This window comes from Mustela erminea, chromosome 21 (assembly GCF_009829155.1).
Source record: "Mustela erminea isolate mMusErm1 chromosome 21, mMusErm1.Pri, whole genome shotgun sequence".
In the NCBI taxonomy this organism is placed as follows: domain Eukaryota; kingdom Metazoa; phylum Chordata; class Mammalia; order Carnivora; family Mustelidae; genus Mustela; species Mustela erminea.
The window spans coordinates 36,355,266-36,375,024 of record NC_045634.1 but is presented as its reverse complement, the minus strand read 5'-3'; the positions used below and the strand labels follow the sequence as shown (position 1 = coordinate 36,375,024).

Here is a 19,759-nt window from a genome sequence, read left to right as displayed (position 1 = left end):
AGACTAGGACGGCAAAGACGGTATCAGCAAGAGAGAGAGGGGCATAAGCCTTAAAGAAGAGTATCATATAATTCACAATTTGCAGAAATAAGGACACATTATACCTATGGAGGGCACCTTTGATGCCAGTCTGCAGAACTTGAAGCATGGACTAAAATTCTTACGAACCAGAGACGGAGCCAAACCATTGCAGTAGCTAATTTTCTGTAAGTTTCCCAGCAAGGCTCTGAGGCTGGCGCCATCCGTGCCTCATCTCACAGGGAGGAATCTGATGCAACCAATGCCTGTGTAACACGCGTGAGGGGCACACGGGGGGTGACTGGGAAACCAGAGCACACCAGACCTCAGGATCCATGCCCTTGTCTATGTGCAGATATCGACACAGTTAGATTCCCCTAATATTTTCCAATCCCAGTACCCACATAATAGCTAGCCCAGGGCTGACAGTCTTTCAGTGGCAAGAGAGGGCGTCTGATTTCCCGCACAATGAGCCATACATTACAGATCCATGGCAACAGCAACAAAAAAGACTATCAAAAATCACTCCGTCTCATAATTTTTGTTTATAAAGCATCATCTTATGTAACGATTGATTTTTATTCTTCAAATATTTCCTGAAATGAGTTATTTCCCAATATTGTGTGTGTGTGTGTGTGTGTGTGTGTGTGTGTGTGCGCGCTTACAGGTTTGAAGCAATTTGACACAAGAAATCAGTTAAAAAACAAAGAATATAAAAAAAAAAATCTTGGGAGACGAGTGGCTAAAAAGTATAAAATATGTTATAACCAACAGAGAATATTTTGAGAAATGTAAGTCTGTTACTTGTGGTTTGGGAATTCCCCTTACGCACAAACATTAACCAATCCCTATTTTGTTATTGAAAATGATCTGGAAGATGTCTTTCCTATGGGATTAGTTTGCCTTTTATCATGCCCCTTGTAGACAGGCTACTGTTTCTGTATGTAGACTTGTAGTTAGGATGCATTGTTTTCTCTCATTTTCAAATGACGGAAACGTTCCGGCTGCAGTGATGGCCTTCGAAGGCAGGAAGTCAGCCATGTGCAAACCACATAATCTTGAAGAACTTTTGATTACCTGGGTCAACTTTTCATTCAACTTCCAGATGAGAGTCAAAAATTCACTTACGAATACTGATTTCTGGGGCTCCTGGGTGGCTCAGTGGGTTAAGCCTCTGCCTTCAGCTCAGGTCATGATCTCAGTGTCCTGGGATCGAGCCCCACATCCGGCTCTCTGCTCAGCGGGGGGCCTGCTTCCCCCTCTCTGCCTGCCTCTCTGACTACTTGTGATCTCTGTCAAATAAATAAACAAAATTTTAAAAAAATATACTGATTTCCACATCCTCTTCAGAAAGACCTTCCTTTAGGATGTTATTTATTTATTTATTTATTCATTTATTCATTTATTTATTTATTTTTAATTTATTTGACAGAGATCACAAGTAGGCAGAGAGGCAGGCTGAGAGAGAGGAAGGAAAGCAGGCTTCCTGCTGAGCAGAGAGCCCGATGCGGGGCTCGATCCCAGGATCCTGGGGTCATGACCTGAGCTGAAGGCAGAGGCTTTAAGCCACTGAGCCACCCAGGCGCCCCTGTTATTTAATTTTTTAATGCTCCTTACAACGAACTAAATGATGCAACTATACAGAGAAAAATCAAGCAATCCTTCTTCCTAATTCCTCCCCAAAGTCATGCGCTTTAACAATCCCCCGCATATTCTACAACTCCCTGAATATTCACACAAGCATATGTGTGTACGCAGTGCACGTACGTGATATGTGCACGCTCAGACACATGGACATGGGAAGACACCCTTGTGCAAGAACTTCAAAACACATTCTTTTCACCAAAATGGGATTCTACCGTTTTCTTCCCTTTCATATATTCTGGACATCCGTTTATATCAATGCATACAGGACTAAGACGAACTGAATCTTTCTAATTGGATGAGCATTTTGGAAAAAAATACTTCCTTATGGTGATGCTTGACGGAATATTGCACATAGTGATGTAATGAGGGTGTGCACGTGTGCGTGTGTGTGCACACATGTGTGTGTGTGTGTGGTCAGGGCAGAAGACTGGCTCAGACTCTCTCAGTAGGCCTCCCTGCAGAATGTACTATTTTAATGAATCTATAGTGATCGTCTCCTACTGAATCAGAAACGAGACTTTCTAACGCACAGAGCGCCGACTTCATCTCTCTGGGGTAAACACACTTAATGACGTTCACAAAACCAATATATATAGAATCAAGACGCCAGATAAATGAACGGCCCCGCGCAGGACTAGGCGGCTCGCGCCGATACAAAGCCTTCCTTCCCTCCCCTCAGGCCGGTGTGTGTCGCCGCGTCACAACCCGGAGGCTCCTCGCGCACACGTGCAGTCCGAACGGCAGAAATCGGAGAAGCGACAGAAATCAGATGTGAGAACATTTGGTGGCGCAGGTGAGCGGGGCTTCCTCGCCCGTGTGCAGTCCTCCTGACCTTTTCCTTACTTCTGGAACTCTCCAGACCTTGCTGGAGCCTGGGAAACGTTTTCTGCACCGAAAGCCACCCACCAAATTGTGCATGTCGTTTCACAGCCTCGTAGGAACGGAGATGATCCCTGCTCCCCCACCCCAGCCCTGCAGCTCCTGACGCCGGGAACCCTGCAGAGATACAAGACAGGGGCAGAAGCAAGCCGCCTCCCTGCCCAGCCCGCGGCCCCTCGGGCGTGGCTTTGACTCTCAGACTCAACAGTCCCGTCCCAGAGTGTCCCACTCCTCTTGGCGGAACCGGACCGGACACGGCTTTGCCTCTGGCAACGTGTTCTGCCTCTGGTACTCATTTTACCTTTTCTTCCGTCATCAAGAGTGTCAGTAGCACCGGTTACAGATAGGCCTTGCTAGATGGGTGAAACTCATTTTTTACGGCAGGACTGAATCTCTTTTTCACAGCCCCGTTATCTGATTGCCTTAATGTTGTCCCTTCAGAAAGGAATCCTATCTTGGGACGCCTGGGTGGCTCAGGGGGTTAAGCCTCTGCCTTTGGCTCAGGTCATCATCTAGGGGTCCTGAGATGGAGCCCCGCGTCAGGCTCTCTGCTCTGCGGGGAGACTGCTTCCTCCCCTCTCTCTCTCTGCCTGACTCTCTGCTTAATAAATAAACAAAATCTTTAAAAAAAAGAAAGGAATCCTATCTCTCCTATGCCTGTGCTTTTTGGAGGCGTTCATATTGGTATTACTAATAGCAACAACGATTTTCCAGCGCCGTTCCAAAATCTTTGCTTAGCGGTTCTCGTGCAGCTTTCTGAAAATCTCTGCAAATCAAGACCTAAAAGGATACCCAGGCTCTAGGGCGTGCACCCGGACAGGGTCTGCTAAGAGAACCAACAGCTTCGCTCACTCTAAGGTAAAGGTGTGTCCTTGCTTGTCTTTACCCACTCACACAGCCGAAACAGTCAGGAGGAAAGGCATTCCGGACGTTCCCATGTGTTCCAACCCCAGTCCTTGTTATTAAGCCAAGATCATGGCTGAGGGTCAGCTAAGGGACCGCTAACTGCCGCCGCTTGGCCACCCCGTTCTCAGCCAGAAAGCTTTCCTTCCTGCCAGGTGGGTCATTCATGTTCCACACTTTAATTCAGGTTGAGTTTGGATAATCACTTCAGGAGAGAAATAAATCAGGCTGACATTCTAAATAAAGCTTCGAGCTTGAAGGGTAATAATCTAGCTGCTCTTTCTAAGTCCAGATCCACGTGTGTTAGAGGAAAGAAAATGCGGCTTGAGTGATGTGTCAGAGGGAAATGCCAAACACATTGAGGCAACAAGAAACGCACGGTCGGTCCAGAGCCCCACCCCAGCCCGGAGCTCCTGACGCGGCGAACCCCAGAGCAAAAGGGCTTCACTGGAGCCAAGACCCCCTGTTCCCTGCTGAAAACCTAAGGAGTCCATGAAAATGTTGGCCATTTGCATCCATGGCATCAATGCGTAATAAATGAAATTAATCCATTTTAAGTCCTCGCAAGCTTACGATAATGGCCTGTCTTAAGTCCATTATTTTTTAAACATGAACAGTTTGAACACGTTGTGCACCATGAATCTCTTTGTGTGTAAACCCGTTTGGGGCTGTTTTAGAATCTTGTAGATGAGAGGATGTGCTAACCAGAAGGAAGATTAAATTCACATCAGTTAATCGGGGCACTTAAAGTGGTTTTCTCTTTAGGGGTTGGGGGGAGAAGAAAAATACTAGATGAAATTAAGTCGAGGTCAAAGGTAGATTTCTTATCAAGATCTCGTTTTGAATATTTAGATGGTGACAAATGTCAAGGCCTCAAATGTTCCTTTAGCATCTACTACTCTCAAGGACACAGGGACGGGGGGGCAGGAGAGACGGTTCTCACGGCCAGTCTGGAGGCAAAAGTGCTGTGGGAATTCGGAACTTACCAGATGCACATCTCCCCTCTGCTTTCATGGTTCCCGACACCACAGCCATGTTGAAGGGCCAAAAGATGACAAATTGTGAAATGAAAGCACAGATTAAAAAGCTGCACTTTATGTAATAGTCCAGTGGAATTCATTCCGCTTCTGCTTACAGGATGACACAGAGGAAGTGCTGGAAGCCACAGGTGAAACCACATAAAAGTGACCTCCTCGACTGAGGCGGGGCAGTGGGGCCCCGCTGCACGTCCCCGTGAACCCTGAGGAGAATGGAGGCCCAGCATCTCCCCCTCCAGGCAGTCCTCCATCAACCGCCCCCCACTTCGGCATTCCTCAACATGGTACTCCGTTTTCTCCACAGCTGGAACGTGACTCTTCCTCCCTCAGAAAGATCCCCTCCTTCCTCTCTTCCTGCAAAGCTTCTATTCAGCCCCTGACAGAATGAAGACATTTGCCACAGGAGTTTTTTAAACACAGCATCTGAGATTAATTCTCTAAGGACCTGTACCTGGCCCCCAAGGGCAGCTGGCCTTCCTTCTTTGTCCAACCCTGTCAAACACCAACACTGGTCAAACATAGTCTCTATGTTCCCCCGAAAGGGGCCATGTTCTCCCTCATTGCGGCTTCAGAACCACCACGGCCTTCCCATCTTTGTGCTCCTATCACTTAGCTCCGCGCTGGGTCTCTGGGAGATGCTGAGTGAAGCTAAGTGAGTAAATGAGAGAAAGAATGAACGGGGACACGTGTGTGTTCATTTGAGTAACCACACACACATTCCCCGGCGTACACCTGGGTGGCTCTGTACACACGTGGATGTAGTTGTGCATGCACATGGGCAAAAACGTAATTCTCTGACTGTGTGCCCGCGTGTCAGTGCACACGTTCATGAGTTTGCATCTGCCGATGTCGCACGCAAATAAGAACATGAGAGGCTAAATCGCGAGGGAGTAAGAATTAGAACTTTGAGACGGAGGGGGCTTGCGTGTCCTCTGCTTTCACAAGTCTGTAGCTATGAGGTCTTGGCCAGCTGGATTCCTGTCAGTTATGACCTCACTTCCTCTACCTGAAAATACGAGGCAATTTAATTTCACTTATAGGAATCCTATAGGAATTTAATAAGAAAATGTATACAGGAGCTCATACCATCCTACACACACACCTTAGTATACCTAACGTACACCTTAGTAAGCAGAACATGTGTTATAATTGGTAGAATGAAGGACTCTAAGTCAAAAAATTTTTTTAAAAACCTTAAATAATTCCTTTAGAAGAACATTTTATAACCCAGGGGAGGCTCTTAAATTATCTTCATGGGCAATTGTTTTTCTCATTCCAATTAATGAACTATTTTGTATGAAACACGATTTCTTGCCACAAGCAAATTTTTACTATTTAGCATGTCAAATTTCTCCTCATTATGCCACCAGTATTTGTTTCATTCAAATAGATCCTTCACTCAGAGTCTTATACTACGTGCATAAAATTGAAGTCCGGTATAGTCTAAGATAGAAACTTGGAAAGATGAGGGAAAAGCTGAGTGTGTAAAATCAGCATCTTATGATCAAAATATATGACTATCTACACGTGTCGTTAAAAATGCTCCCTTTGCAGCTACCATGTCAGCAACAATTTTTAAAGAAATCTTAAAAAGAGTAGTTTCCCATAATTTATCAGTTTTGCCTAAGAATCCAGCGTAACCTCCATTCTACCTCACCAGATGTAAATATCCATGCCAAAATATGAGTATGATTTTCATTCTGATACCTTTAAAACATCTGCTGTCCCCTAGATAAAAGCCCTTTGCCAATTGTTCAAAGAAAATTTGGTTCCCAACCAATGAATTGCCCTACACGTTTGAAAGATGTTCTATGCAAGGAAAGTATTGATTCTAGTGAATACACAGGGGACTCATTCATTTGAATCACAGAGTTGGTGTTTTCTACCCAAGTGTAAATGGTATTAGGCATAAAAATTCTATCTCACAGAAAATGTGGAATTATGAAAAATACAACCAATGTCCAAGAAAACTTACTTCACCTGCAAAATGTCTAAAAAGTCAACCTAAATTATAGTACATAATTGTGAAAATTGCATTTTCTAAAAATTGAATCAAGAGTAAAATGATTAAACATCAGCAAATAAAAATTAGGAAATAGTCTGTGAGATATTTGAATGATTCCCAGAACAAAAACCAACATGTGCATTAACATAAGAAAAGTCACTTAAAAATAAATCAGACTTTAAGCCAAAATAACTCAAATGTCAGGCTGAAGAGTTTTCACGCTCTATTTGTGAATGTTCTTAACATTTAATAACTTTGTCATGAATTAGAAAAAACATTAGAAATAGAGGCGTCTCAGAAAAAAGAAAGAAAGGGAAGAAGGATGGAAGGAAGGGGGAGGGGTGGGTAGAAAGAAGGAAAGAAAAAAAGAGAGAAAGGAAGAAAGAAGAAGACATCTTTTAAAAGTGGGGGAAAAAACAAGAAGTGTTCTTTGGGGCACATGGTCTAGATTTTCACATCATTGGACTGATTTGTTCTCCTTGACCTCAAGTCAAGTGATGGCCATGCCTTGTCATGCGTGTTCGTCGTTACATAGTATTTGTATTAGTATTAGTATTAGTATTTGTTACATAGTATTTGTCACGCCTTGTCCAATCTCCTAATGCTATTTTTCTTAAGTTATACATAAACTTGATGAAATAAATGAAGCAATTTTTTTGGTAACTAAAATCTTAATGAAATAAAGTTGACAAATAGAAATATATAAGTAAGTGCTATTTACATATATGATATTTCAATATTGGGCAAATACAGGAGGTTTGATAGTAATCCATGTCATGGTACATTATGTATAATCGCAATGTATTCTATTGTAAATTTATCAAAAAATTTCAATTCCTAGGTTTACTATAAAGAATAATGTTCCATGATGAACCTAGCAAATGTAATCTTATAAAAAACCCTATTAGGTTGGTAACTTCAATTTTACTGAAGTATGTATGTATTGGAATATGCTGATTTCACTGAGAATCTATAAATTTACTAAGACTCCGAAGGTCTCCATATTTAGAAGAGTCAATTACTGTTGATGAGCAATGTTACTGTGAAATTTATAAGTATTTCCACTTAATTTCCAGGGTTAAATTCATTGACTGAATGCATTAATTAGAATTTTAAAATTATTGTTTTCATACTCATTATGTAGTATAATATTTCCATGCATGAATAATAATTTATGTAAATAGTGCCATTCCAAATCACTGCCAGAAAACTACGGAGTTCAGGGCCCCGATCAAACTTGTTATCAAGGTTATCATGTTTAGACATATTTTAAAAGTTTGAAACGTTTTCTCCAGTTTAAGCAAATTTCAAACATCAGTCTGGTAATGTTAGATACACTCTAATTTTATCTGGAAAGTGGTAGTAGTTTAAGACTATAGAATATTATGTTTTTGGACAAGCTGATCGACTGTTCTATAAATTAAGTTTCCTTTAGAGGTCTTGGAAACGACATTAGAATCTTATTATAGTATTCAGATTAGAACACTGACTTGATGGACGGCGTCCATTTGATGACGTCATCGCGCGTCTCCCCAAAATGAGAACTCGTGAGAATCAAGGAAATCTGAATCCCCCAGAGGATTCAGTGTTCTGGCTCCCAATGAAAATGTACATAATTTCCTACCCCTTATCCTTGGTTCTGCTTTATATTTTATTTGGATTGGTATGTCTGTATATTTTATGCATAATTTTCAAGAAAGTCTCCCTTTCTTCAGTGGCTGTGCCTACACCTATATCTAACTTCCCTGTGGGAACGTGGACTATTGACAAGTCAGCTGGCGCTCACAGTGGAGGTTTTGCTCTCTTCCGGATAAATCCTCCAGGCCCTCATCCTCTGTCGAGACCATAGTTAACTTTATTTCTCCAGGTACTACATATTGATTTTCTCAGGAGACCTTTAAGCTAACGGGGAAATATTTTTAAAACAGAGATACTAAATATTATATACCATTTTAGTTTTGTTGAAAAAGCACTTTTTAATGCAATATCTTTTTTTGTTCTCCATTCAAGAAAAAGGCTTGTATCTGCTTGTAAATATCAGACTCTATTATAATGCCATTATTTAAAATATAAACTTCAAAAAAAAGCATGTCCGCAGATCAACAACTTTGCGATGCATGTTTAACTGAACTCCTGGTTAAGTAGGTTTCCTCTTCGTTTAAAAAAAAAAAAAATAGTAACTCATCAGTGTTCTTTGCCGTGGAGACAGTCTCCCTGATCGTGTGTTTTAAACCATCAGGAAAACCAGTAACATCCACAACAATAGTGCAGAGTCAGCAGAATTACTCATCTGGCAGTTATCCAACACCAACCGCGTTTCCACAACATGTATCTTAGGAAATTGAGCAAAATATCATATTCCAGTACCGACTCTGTCAGGAAGGAGAGGAGAATTGCCAGTTTCTAAAATATTGGAGCATTATCAACAATCTGAGCAAATACCAGATACGTGGATAGGACAGCCACGGGTAGCTAGGACCAGGTGCCTTAGAAACACTTTCGAAATGTTGAGCAGAAAAGAAATTATGTGAAGTCAGCGTACGTAGGAAGTGGTAGGTAGGCGCACCTTTGAAAGCTAATCGCACCTATTAACCTTCACTTAGCTTGTTACTCTCCAAAGATTAAGTTACTCCCTGATGGTAACAGACTTAAGCACCTGCAAGTGTATTCCATATCCTGATGCCAGCGTATATGCAAATCCAGGGGCCGGAAAGACACTGGAATCATAAGAGAAAACGATGCTAACCATCATTCCATCCAAAACACGAAATAAGAGGGTAAACTGGGCTGTCTAGATACTTGTGCAAAGACAACATTCTACGTACGTTTTCTGGTAACGCATAGTAGCCAAGCTGAGCGGCGCAAAGCACAGTAGATTTTATCTTTCCACAAAGAACGGTTTTCCCCCAAGCGCACAGAGACTCTGCACAAAAGCACAGGCAGAGGAGACTCAATCCAGAACCACATCCTAAGGAAGCGAGGCCAAACTACCCATGGGCTTGTACTCCTCCCCACAGCCTATTTCCAATCCACAGGCTAGGGAATGGATTTATATTAAAGTTAATAGACGCTGTATTACACAGGAAGGAAAATCTTATATGTCTCAGTAACACAAGGTGAAAACAGACACACCTCAGCATTCACGCTTAAAGAATTACTAGAGTAACTTCTTAACACGGACATCTTTACCACTTCCTCTCTCCGAGGCTGAATTCGCTTTCATCTTTTTAAAATGTCTGTCCCCAAGTTCAACAGTAGTTCAACAATACCAAGACTCCAGTGGGCACCTAGGCACAAAATCTGAAAACACAAAATGCAGACGCCTTGCCATGACCAAACAGTAAAACCCAAATAATCTTCTCAAGTACAAGTCTCAGCTTTGACAAGAAAAACTCGCATCATGGAATTCTCTTCACTTAAGCACTCACGGCATCACTGTCCAGCGAAAAGTTAAGAATCAAACTCTTAAAACACTTCCAAGTTCAAGGTGAATTTTTCACGGGAACAGTGCTGCAAGTCAGTACTCAAAATGATCAAAACTTCTCCGCCACCCATCAAAAGGAAACCACTTCTGCAACGAACAAGACTACCGCCCAGAGAGGAACACGGTAAACACACAGTTCGCCCTGGAAAGTCTGGCCGTGACGGTGCTGGGCCATCAGGAATATATTGCATCACTGCACTGAGATCCGGAACCCCCCGCCGCAAGCAGGAGGAGGTCAGGACAGCGCGTCCAGGGGTCCTACCTTCATACAGGGCCTTGAAGCCTTGGGCGCTCACGGCGAAGTCCGTCGTGAACCACAGCGTGAGGATGGAGCCCGTGCTGACGACGGAGGACGGCAGCTGGAATCCCGACAGCCTAAACCACACAAAACAGAGCAACAGAAGGAAACAGCATGAACCTGTGATTCAGCACATTTGATGACGTCATCGCGCGTCTCGCCCCACTGCCGCATATTCATCTGAGATTTGAGCTAGACTATTACATCATCCACTCTCAAGGTGTGGCCAGGTCACTGTGAGGAAGCACGTTCAAGCCTCGGTCCATTTAAACCATGTTTTGAGAAAATTCTTTCTTGAAGATATTGCGCAATACATCCCTGCAGGAGTCGGGGGCAGGAAACGTAAAGTCATCCTCATGCCTGCTCCGTGAAAAGATGTGATTTATCATGCACTTTGATTTGTCACGGTCCTCCTAAATTATTAGGTGGTGGGTTGTCACATCTCCTAGCTTAGTTTTGTTTTTGTTTTTGTTTTTTAAGATTTTATTTATTTATTTGACAGACAGAGATCACAAGTAGGCAGAGAGGCAGGAAGAGAGAGAGGAGGAAGCAGGCTCCCTGCTGAGCAGAGAGCCCGATGCGGGACTCGATCCCAGGACTCAGGGATCATGACCTGAGCCGAAGGCAGAGGCTTTAACTCACTGAGCCACCTAGGTGCCCCCCACATCTCCTAGTTAATGTGCTTATTCTTATTACCTGCCCCAAATAAATTATAGCTTTCTTGAAAAGAAAACATATACTAGTCACAGCATAATAAACAAAAATCAATGACTGGCTTGAGCAGAAGTCAAATGAATTGATTTTAATGTTTGGTTTTCAAGGTAAGTCTTTTGGATTCCTACCTATGTCTTTTCCCCTATCACTAAGTTTAGATAGATTTAGAAATTTTAGTGATGATAAAGTCAGCAGTCTGAATGAGTGAACTAGGATAATCATATATATTTTATGCATAATGCCTTATAAAGTAACAGCTTTCCAAAAGGTCGAAGAAATGCTTCATCAATTTATATTTTACCTAAAGTTTGCTAATTAAGTAGGTTGTCTCTAGATATGTGATTTAGTACAGTCCAAAAACAATTGATTCCAAAAGGGGTAAGTCTGAATGTTCATTCTTTGTAGGGAAATTCTGGCTTTGCCAGTAAGTCTATGGTACTGAATATCTAATTCCAGCTGCTGTAGGTTTCAGAATCAAACTAGAAATTCATAAAAGAAAAATGACAGGACAATCACCAGCCCCTAAACAGCACAGTTCTAAGTATCCAGGGATCGAAGAGGAAAATGAAGAAAAAATACATTGAAATGAATGAAAAGAAAAAGACAAGCTACCAAAAGCTGGAGAACTCAGTTAAGCAATGCTGAGAGGGAATCAATAGTATTAAAAATACACATTAGAAAACAGGAGAATTCTCATATAAGCAACCCAAACCCCCATCTAGAGAGCTTAAGAAAGGTTGAAGAAAATAATTGCAAAGCAAAGGGAAGGCAAGAGGCGTAAGATAAATGCGGAAATCAAAGTAACTTAAAATAGAAGAAAAACAGAAAAAAAAAAAAAACAATGAAACAGAAGCTGATGCGTGGCAAAGAGCAACAAATGTCTAGCAAGACTGACACAAAAAGTGGCAGCAGGTAGAAGACAAATACCTAATGTCAGGAATAAAACAGGAAATATTACTACAGACCCCACAGACATAAAATAATAAGGGGAAACTACAAAAAATACACACATAAATTTAATAACTTAGAAGAAACAGGCTGCTTCCTTAAAAAAGCACATAGTATCACAACTTCCTGAATACAAAACAGAAAATCTGAATAATGCTGTAACTATTAAAACTCTACCAGAAGAAATCCCCAGGCCAGGTGGTTTTATGGGAAATTCTACTGGCATAGACTGAATGTCTGTGTCTCCCCAAAAATCACATGTTGAAACCCAGCTCCCAAGGTGATGATGTTTAGAAGTACAGCCTTCAGGTGGTCATCGGGTCAGGAGGGCAGAGCCCCCATAAGTGGGATTAGCACCCTTATCAGAGAAATTCCACAACATTTCCATCTTCCTGCTATCATGTGAGGAATAAGACAGCAAGAAGTTGCTTCTGTGTAACAGAAAACACTCACACCAGACACCAGATCGGCTGGCACCATGATCCCAGACTCCCCTGTCTCAATAACTGTGGGAAATAAATCTGTGCTGTTTCTGAGCTGCTTTGTCGGTGCTATTCTGCTGTATACACTTGGACAGCTACCCAAACGCACTAAGACATCTACCAAACATTTGAAAAATTAACATCTAGGGCGCCTGGGTGGCTCAGTGGGTTAAGCCGCTGCCTTTGGCTCAGGTCATGATCTCAGGGTCCTGGGATCGAGTCCCGCATCGGGCTCTCTGCTCGGCAGGGAGCCTGCTTTCCTCTCTCTCTCTCTGCCTGCTTCTCTATCTACTTGTGATTTCTCTCTGTCAAATAAATAAATAAAATCTTTAAAAAAAAAAAAAAAGAAAAATTAACATCTATTTTATAGTCTCTTCCAGAAAACAGAAGTGGACGGGCAACTTCCTTGTGTGTTTTATGGCATTAACGTTACCCTGTGCTATGGATTGAATCACTGCCCCCAAATTCACATACTGAACCCCTATTGCTCGGTGTAACTGTATTTGGAGACAGGGCTTTCAGCAGATAATTAAGATGAAATAAGGTCATAGTGTGAGGTGTTGATCTGATTTTATAAAATGCTCTTCTAAAGGAATTATTCAAGGTTTTTGTTTTTGTTTTTGGTCTTAAAATCCTTCATTCTGTCAGTTTTAACATGTGTTCTGCTTACTAAGGTGGCTTCATAAGAGCAATAGAAAGAGAAAGAGATTCCCTCCTGCCCCCAATGTGCATTCGCTAAGCAGAGGCCATATGAGCAACGCTGAGAAGGCAGGCGTCTGCATGGCAGGAAGAGTCCTCCCCAGAAGTTGATCATGCCGCCCTCTGCTACCAGGTATCCAACCTCCAGAACTGTGAGAACATAGATCTCCGCTCTTTAAGCCACTCAGTGTATGACATTTCATTGTGGCTGCCCAAGATCAGATACCCTGATACCAAAACCAGACAGAAACTTTGCAAGAAAACAATGAACCAATATTAGCTCTCAAAAATATAGGCATGAAAATTTTTAACAAAGTAAGAGCAAAAAGAAGAAATACATAACAACAAGGATCCCTCATGACCAAGTGGTATTTATTCCAGGGATATAAATATGGCTCAATATTTGAAAATCAATCAATATAATCTATCATGATGGCCTAAAGAACAAAATCACTAGATCGTGATAATCTATGTAGAAAGAAGGCACTAAACATATTTAAACATCCAATCATGAGAAAACTTTGCAGTAAAATATGAATAGAGGAAAACTTCCCCAACTTGACAGTGGATATCTTAAAAAACCTAAAGCCAACATGACATTGGATGGTGTAAGACTGCAGGCTTCCCCCTAAGACTAAGAACAAGGCAAGAATGTCTGGTCTCACTAGTTTTATTCAACACTGTGCTGGAAGATCTAGCCAGAGCTGTAAGCCAAGAATAGAAAACAAATGCATATGAATAGGATGCAAGAAATAAAACTGCCCCTCTGTGCAGGTGACACAATTGTCTACATAGATAAGGCCAAGTGGTCTATAAGAAAATGCCTGGAAATAATACTTGAAATGAGCAAGTGCACAGGATACACAATGAACATACCAAATTCAGTGGTATTTCTGCAGACCAGCATGGAACACACGGGCACCAAAATGAAATATTATAATGCCACTTACAATCATTTAAAAAAAGACTTAGCTGTAACAAGATGGGCACAAAACTATACCCTTGAAACTGTGCTCTGCTGAGGAAGGAAATCAGTAAGAAGCTAATAACTGTAGCAATACACCATGCTAACAAATTGTAACCTCAACACTATAAAGATATCAATTCTCCGCAAATTCATATTCAGGTTTATCATTATTACTGTCAAAATCCCCACAAGATTTTTTTGAAGATACAGACAAGATTTTTCTAAAATATATTTTAGAAGAAAGCCTTCAAGACCCAAGATGCCTGGGTGGCTCAGTACTTTAAGAGTCTGCCTTCGGCTCAAGTCATAATCTCGGGGTCCTGGGATCTAGTCCCGCATCAGGCTCCCTGCTCAGCAAGGAGCCTGCTTTTCTCTCTCCCTCTGCTGTTCCTCCTGCTTGTGCTCTCTGTCTCTCTGTCTCTCTCTCTCTCAAATAAATAAATAAAATATTAAAAAAAAGAAAGCCTTCAAACCCCAATAGAATAGTTAGTTTAAATAATTTCAGAAAGAATAAATCAGGATACTCATTTTCAAGACTGATTTTATAAATTCAGTAATCAAGATCATGTGGTAATGGCAAATTAACAGATCCATACATCAGTGGATGAGAACACAGAACCCAAAAACAGACCCACACAGACATGCCCAACAGAGTTCAAGGTGTAAGGCAGGTCAGTGGAGTAAAGATAGCCTTTCGACAATGATGCAGGAACAAGCGGGCATCCACAGGTACAACAACAACAACAAAGCTGAGCCTCTAACAGAATCCAAAACTCTGTATAATAATTAACTCATCGATCATAGACGTAAAGGTAAAGTTATGAAAAATTAGAAAAAACATAGAGGAAAGTGTAGGACTAGCTGAAGAATTCCTAGACTGGACACCAAAAGTATAATTTATAAAAGGAAACAGACACATTAGACTTCATAAAAATTAAACCCTTTTTTGTGGAAGACCCTATGAGAAGAAGAAAAGTCATGCTGTGCCCTGGTAGGAAATATTTGCAAACCACACGTCTGACAAGGTTAGGTGTCTAGAATACGGGAAGAACATTGAAGACCCAGCAGTGAAGAACAAACAATCCAATCAGAAAAGATATGAAGAGTCACGGTATTAAAGGGATGTGGAGATGGCAAGTAAGCACATGAAAAGATTCTCAACATTATTAGTCACTAGGGAAGCACAAAGTAGAGCCACAAGGAAATGCCACTACCTACATGAGCCAAGTGGCTAAAGTAAAACGCAGTGACCGTAGCAAGGCCGGCGAGAACGTGGAGAAAACTGGTTGCTCACCCGTCACTAGTAGGAACAACCACACTGGGAAAAAGAGTCTTACAGTTTCTTAAGTCAAATTTGTAACAACCAAGCAATTGCTCTCCTAGACATTCACCCCAGAGAAATGATTTATGGTCACCCAAAACCCACACACAAATGCCTATAGTATCTTCATTCTTAATATCAAAACTTGGCAGCTACAGCAATTCCAACAGGAATTAGACGTAAAGGTAAAGTTACAGATGGTGCTGGTACAAGGATACGTACACGGACTGATGTAATGGAGGAGAGAGCCTAGAAACAAACCCATGATAATACGGCCAGTCTCTCTCCAACCAAGGAGGCATACACTGAGAGAAGACCGTGTTTTCAACAAACGGTGCTGGGAAAACTGGGCAGCCACATACAAAACAATAAAACTGGGCCGTTTTCCTGAACCACACACTGAAGTAAACTTAAAATGGACAAAAGATCTAAATGGGAGATTTGAAATCATAAAACTCCGAGAAACGAACATAGGCAGTAATCTCTCTGACGTGGGCCATAGCAACATTTTTCTAGCTACGTCTGCCTCCTGAGGCAAGAGAAACAAAAGGAAAATGAAGCTTTGGGGACTGCACCAAAATAAAAAGCTTTTGCACAGTGAGAGAAACTACCAGCAAGATGAAAAGGTGACCTACTGAATGGGAGAAAATATTTGTCCATCATACATTCCAAAGGGAGTTAATATTTAGAATATAAAAAGAATTTGCACAACTTCACAACCAAAAATATCCAATTAAAGAACGAGTAGAGGACCTAAATAGATATTTTGCCAAAAATGCCATACAGACATTTGACACAAAAAGATGCCCAGTATCACTCATCGTCAGGGAAATGGAAATCAAAACCACAATGAGACTGTGCCTCACAACAGGCAGAACAGCGAGGGTCAAAAAGATACGACATAACGAGTGGCGGCAGAGATGTGGAGAGAAGGAACCCTCACGCACGACCGGGAGGGACATAAATCGGGGTGGCCAGCATGGAACACAGTGCAGAGGTTCTCAAAAAGGTTAAACTAGAAATGCCATATAGTCCAGTAATTCAACCACGGGGTATTTACCCAAAGAAAACCAAAACAATCATAAACACTGTGTTTATTGCAGAATTATTTACAATGGCTAAGCTATGCAGGCGAGTCAGGTGTCCATCAACAGATGAATTCAATAAGGATAAAGCTGTGATGTGTACATATGTGAGTGTGTGAGTGTGTGTGTGTGTGTGTGCGTGGTGTCTGTGTATACACAGAATGGAATGGACACACACACACACACAACTGCACACATACACCACGGACTATTAGTCATAAAAGAAGGATGACGTTTTGCCATTTTTGACAACTCGGTTGGACCCGGAGAATATAATGTTAAGATATCAGATAAAGATACGAAATATAAGATAAATACCATATGATTTCACTTGTGGAGTCTAAAGAACAAAACCCAAAGAAACAAAAAATAGAAACAAACCCAGAAATCAAACAACAAAGTGGTTGTCAGGGAAGGGGGGAGGGAAGACGGGCACCGCGGGTGAAGGGAGTGGGGGGCACAGGCTCTCAGGAATGCGCTGAGTAAGTCACGTGGATGGGAGGCCCAGCACAGGGACCCTGGTCAACGGCGCTGTCATAGCGCCCTATGGGGACACATGTTGCTCCCCTTGGGCGGGGCACAGCGTAACGCACAGACCTGTCGAATCGCTGTGCGGTGCCTGAAACTAAGGCAACATCGTGTGCCAACTGCACTTCAACTTTTAAAAAATGAAATAAAAAATTGGAAGCAACTCAAAGGTAAATGGTTCACACGCAGTAATAAATAATAATATAGTGTTATTATATAACAAATAAAACAATAAAATAGTAAATGTTACTATAATAATAATTTTATCAAGAGAAATGAACTGTCGACGTGCACCACCTGGATGAACCTCCACAAAACTATGCACAGTGGGAAAAAGTCAGCCCTTCAAGGTTGCAGAGTCTAAAACATTCTTGAAATGGCAATACTATTGAAGACAGGAACAGAGCTTTGGTGGCCCCATGAGGGAGGCGGTAGGGGCAGAAGGGACATGTGAGTGACTAAGTAGAATTAAATGCGGATTCTTATGGGGCTGCAAAGTGGCCTGTGTTTCCACCGATTCAATGTCAATGTTCTGTGGTGTTATTGTACTACATACGGTTCTACGAGAGGTTACCTTTGTGGAAACCACGTAAAGAGTACCCAGAATGCCCCTGTGTTACTCCTTCAGCTGCGTGGGAATCTGTACTTACCTTAAAGAGTTTAATAAAACAACAGGTCGGAGGGTTTGGGACTGAGAAGCAGTCAAGAAAATATTAACAGATGAAAATAACCAAGTTTGTAAAAAAACCCAAGAAAACAGTATTTAATAACAAAACATTCTCTCATTAGGTTCCAAAACTAAACTGAACAAAAATTGTTGTGGATTATTTCATTTGGTCATTTGCCAATTTTAAACGTTTATTAGTATAGGTTTAGACATCACATAATGTGGTAGCACTTTAAAATAAATACAAACGTGTTTTCTTTAACAAGTTTGATAAAGAATTGTGATTTTGAAAGGACACAGCCGAAGAGTATTAGCTCGGAAAAAAAGCAACACAATGCTTAGAGTTCTAAAAACAATGTTATGTGACTATGGTTTGCAAGTTTGGGAGAGTTTAGCATAAATGAAATATGTATACTCAGAACCTGCTTCAAACAGTTGAAATGGGACATACACAGTCCTCGTTGAGCACAAGGGAATGGAACCGAACACTGGTTGAGCATGAAGAGAGAATGAGCTGGTCCCGCTGACCAGAAAGAACATTCAGGAGCTAAATGTGATTTCGACGTTTACAGCCGTTCCTCCGTCACACCAACTGAGGAATGTCCGTGATCAAACAATGTTACAGAAAAGGCCCATAAAGGGCTCCTGGGTGGCTCAGTGGGTTAAGCCTCTGCCTTTGGGCTCGGGCCATGATCTCAGGGTCCTGGGATCGAGCCCCGCATTGGGCTCTCTGCTGGGCGGAGAGCCTGCTTCCCCCTCTCTCTCTGCCTACTTGTGATCTCTGTCAAATAAATAAATAAAAATCTTAAAAAAAAAAAAAGAGAGAGAGAGAGAAAGGCCCGTAGCACACAATCTTCCATTTCTTTAAACATTTGCTGTTGAGAACAGCCTTTACTGTGTCACTTACATCACTTCCATGTAGACGCTGGGGACTAACGTTACTGTTCTCGTTCTCTGAGGGGTACCTGTTCTTAGGAACAACTGGTCTCTTTTTAACCCCTAGGAAATCATGGAGCTGTTGAAGTATGTCCCTTAGTGTTGACTAAAACACAAAACAAAACAGAGCAACTCAGACCCAAATTTCTGGCCTTTCCAAAGCAGCACGTAAATCTGAAGAGACCTCATTCCAGATTCTATACATCTGTATCCTTTCTAATTCTTATCACGCTGCCAACCAGGTCTCTCTGTATCTTGGTAAGCAACCTTAATTCCGGCTATACGGAATCAGAGGTGAGTAAAGTTGTAAGTTAATGAAAGCAAACCAGAAAGAGAACCAGACCAGCATTCCCATCCCTGCTTCCGTCAAGCCCGGTCACCTACATGCGACCGTAAGAACGTCTGATGTCCTCTTCATGCACCGTGACTCAGAATACTGGTATTTCAGAAGACAGAGACGCTAACATATTATTTCAACCACTTTAACACGGAATGAAAATCAACCCACAAATACATAGGGTCCCTCTGTACAAAGGATTTTTTTTTTGCCATAATTCTGCCTAACAAGAGTAAGTGGGCTTTACTACACAGTGTGGCCACCTTGGGCAGCAGGGGGCCCCAGTCTGGGCTAGAAGAGGGTCTGTTTTCCCCAGAAGATGGGTCTACTCCAACGTCCGTGCCAAGGTCAACCCTGGACAAAACAACCCTATTATCCTTAATCAAAGCATTGGGGATTTTGTTCATTTGCTTGTTTGTTTCTGACACCCTAACTGAATCATTTGCAGGAAGAAAAAGAGAATAATTAGTAAAGGGGATAGGGTATGAGAACAGTAACAAGAAAGCCATTTCACTGTCGGTAGAAAACAAAGTGTGGCCCCTAATGGTCCAGCTATGTCTCTCTCTGTCTCTGTCTCCCTCTCTCTCTCTCTCTGTCTTTCTCTCTCTTTCCAGTGACGTTCCAATGTCCGATAGAATCTCCTTTACACGGCTTTCTGGGACCGGGAGAAAGGAATCCCATCTCACAGACGGCAATGTGGGGAAGCAACAGAGCATGCATGTGCAAGGAGAGGGTGTGGGGAAAAGCAGAGAACGGGGGAGCGGACGCACCACCACCAGCCAGGTACCTGCTCACTCGGCGCAA

General features: G+C 42.0%; 1 protein-coding gene across 1 annotated transcript in view; it reads right to left on the bottom strand.

Moving 5' to 3' along the window:
• The window catches only part of CSMD1 (CUB and Sushi multiple domains 1), a 1,941,062-nt gene that overhangs the window by 1,342,550 nt on the left and 578,753 nt on the right, over positions 1–19,759 (bottom strand). Inside the window, exon 3 of the mRNA XM_032328946.1 lies at positions 10,236–10,348. Coding sequence (XP_032184837.1) covers positions 10,236–10,348 — 113 coding nt within the window. The remainder of the gene's footprint in view (positions 1–10,235; positions 10,349–19,759) is intronic.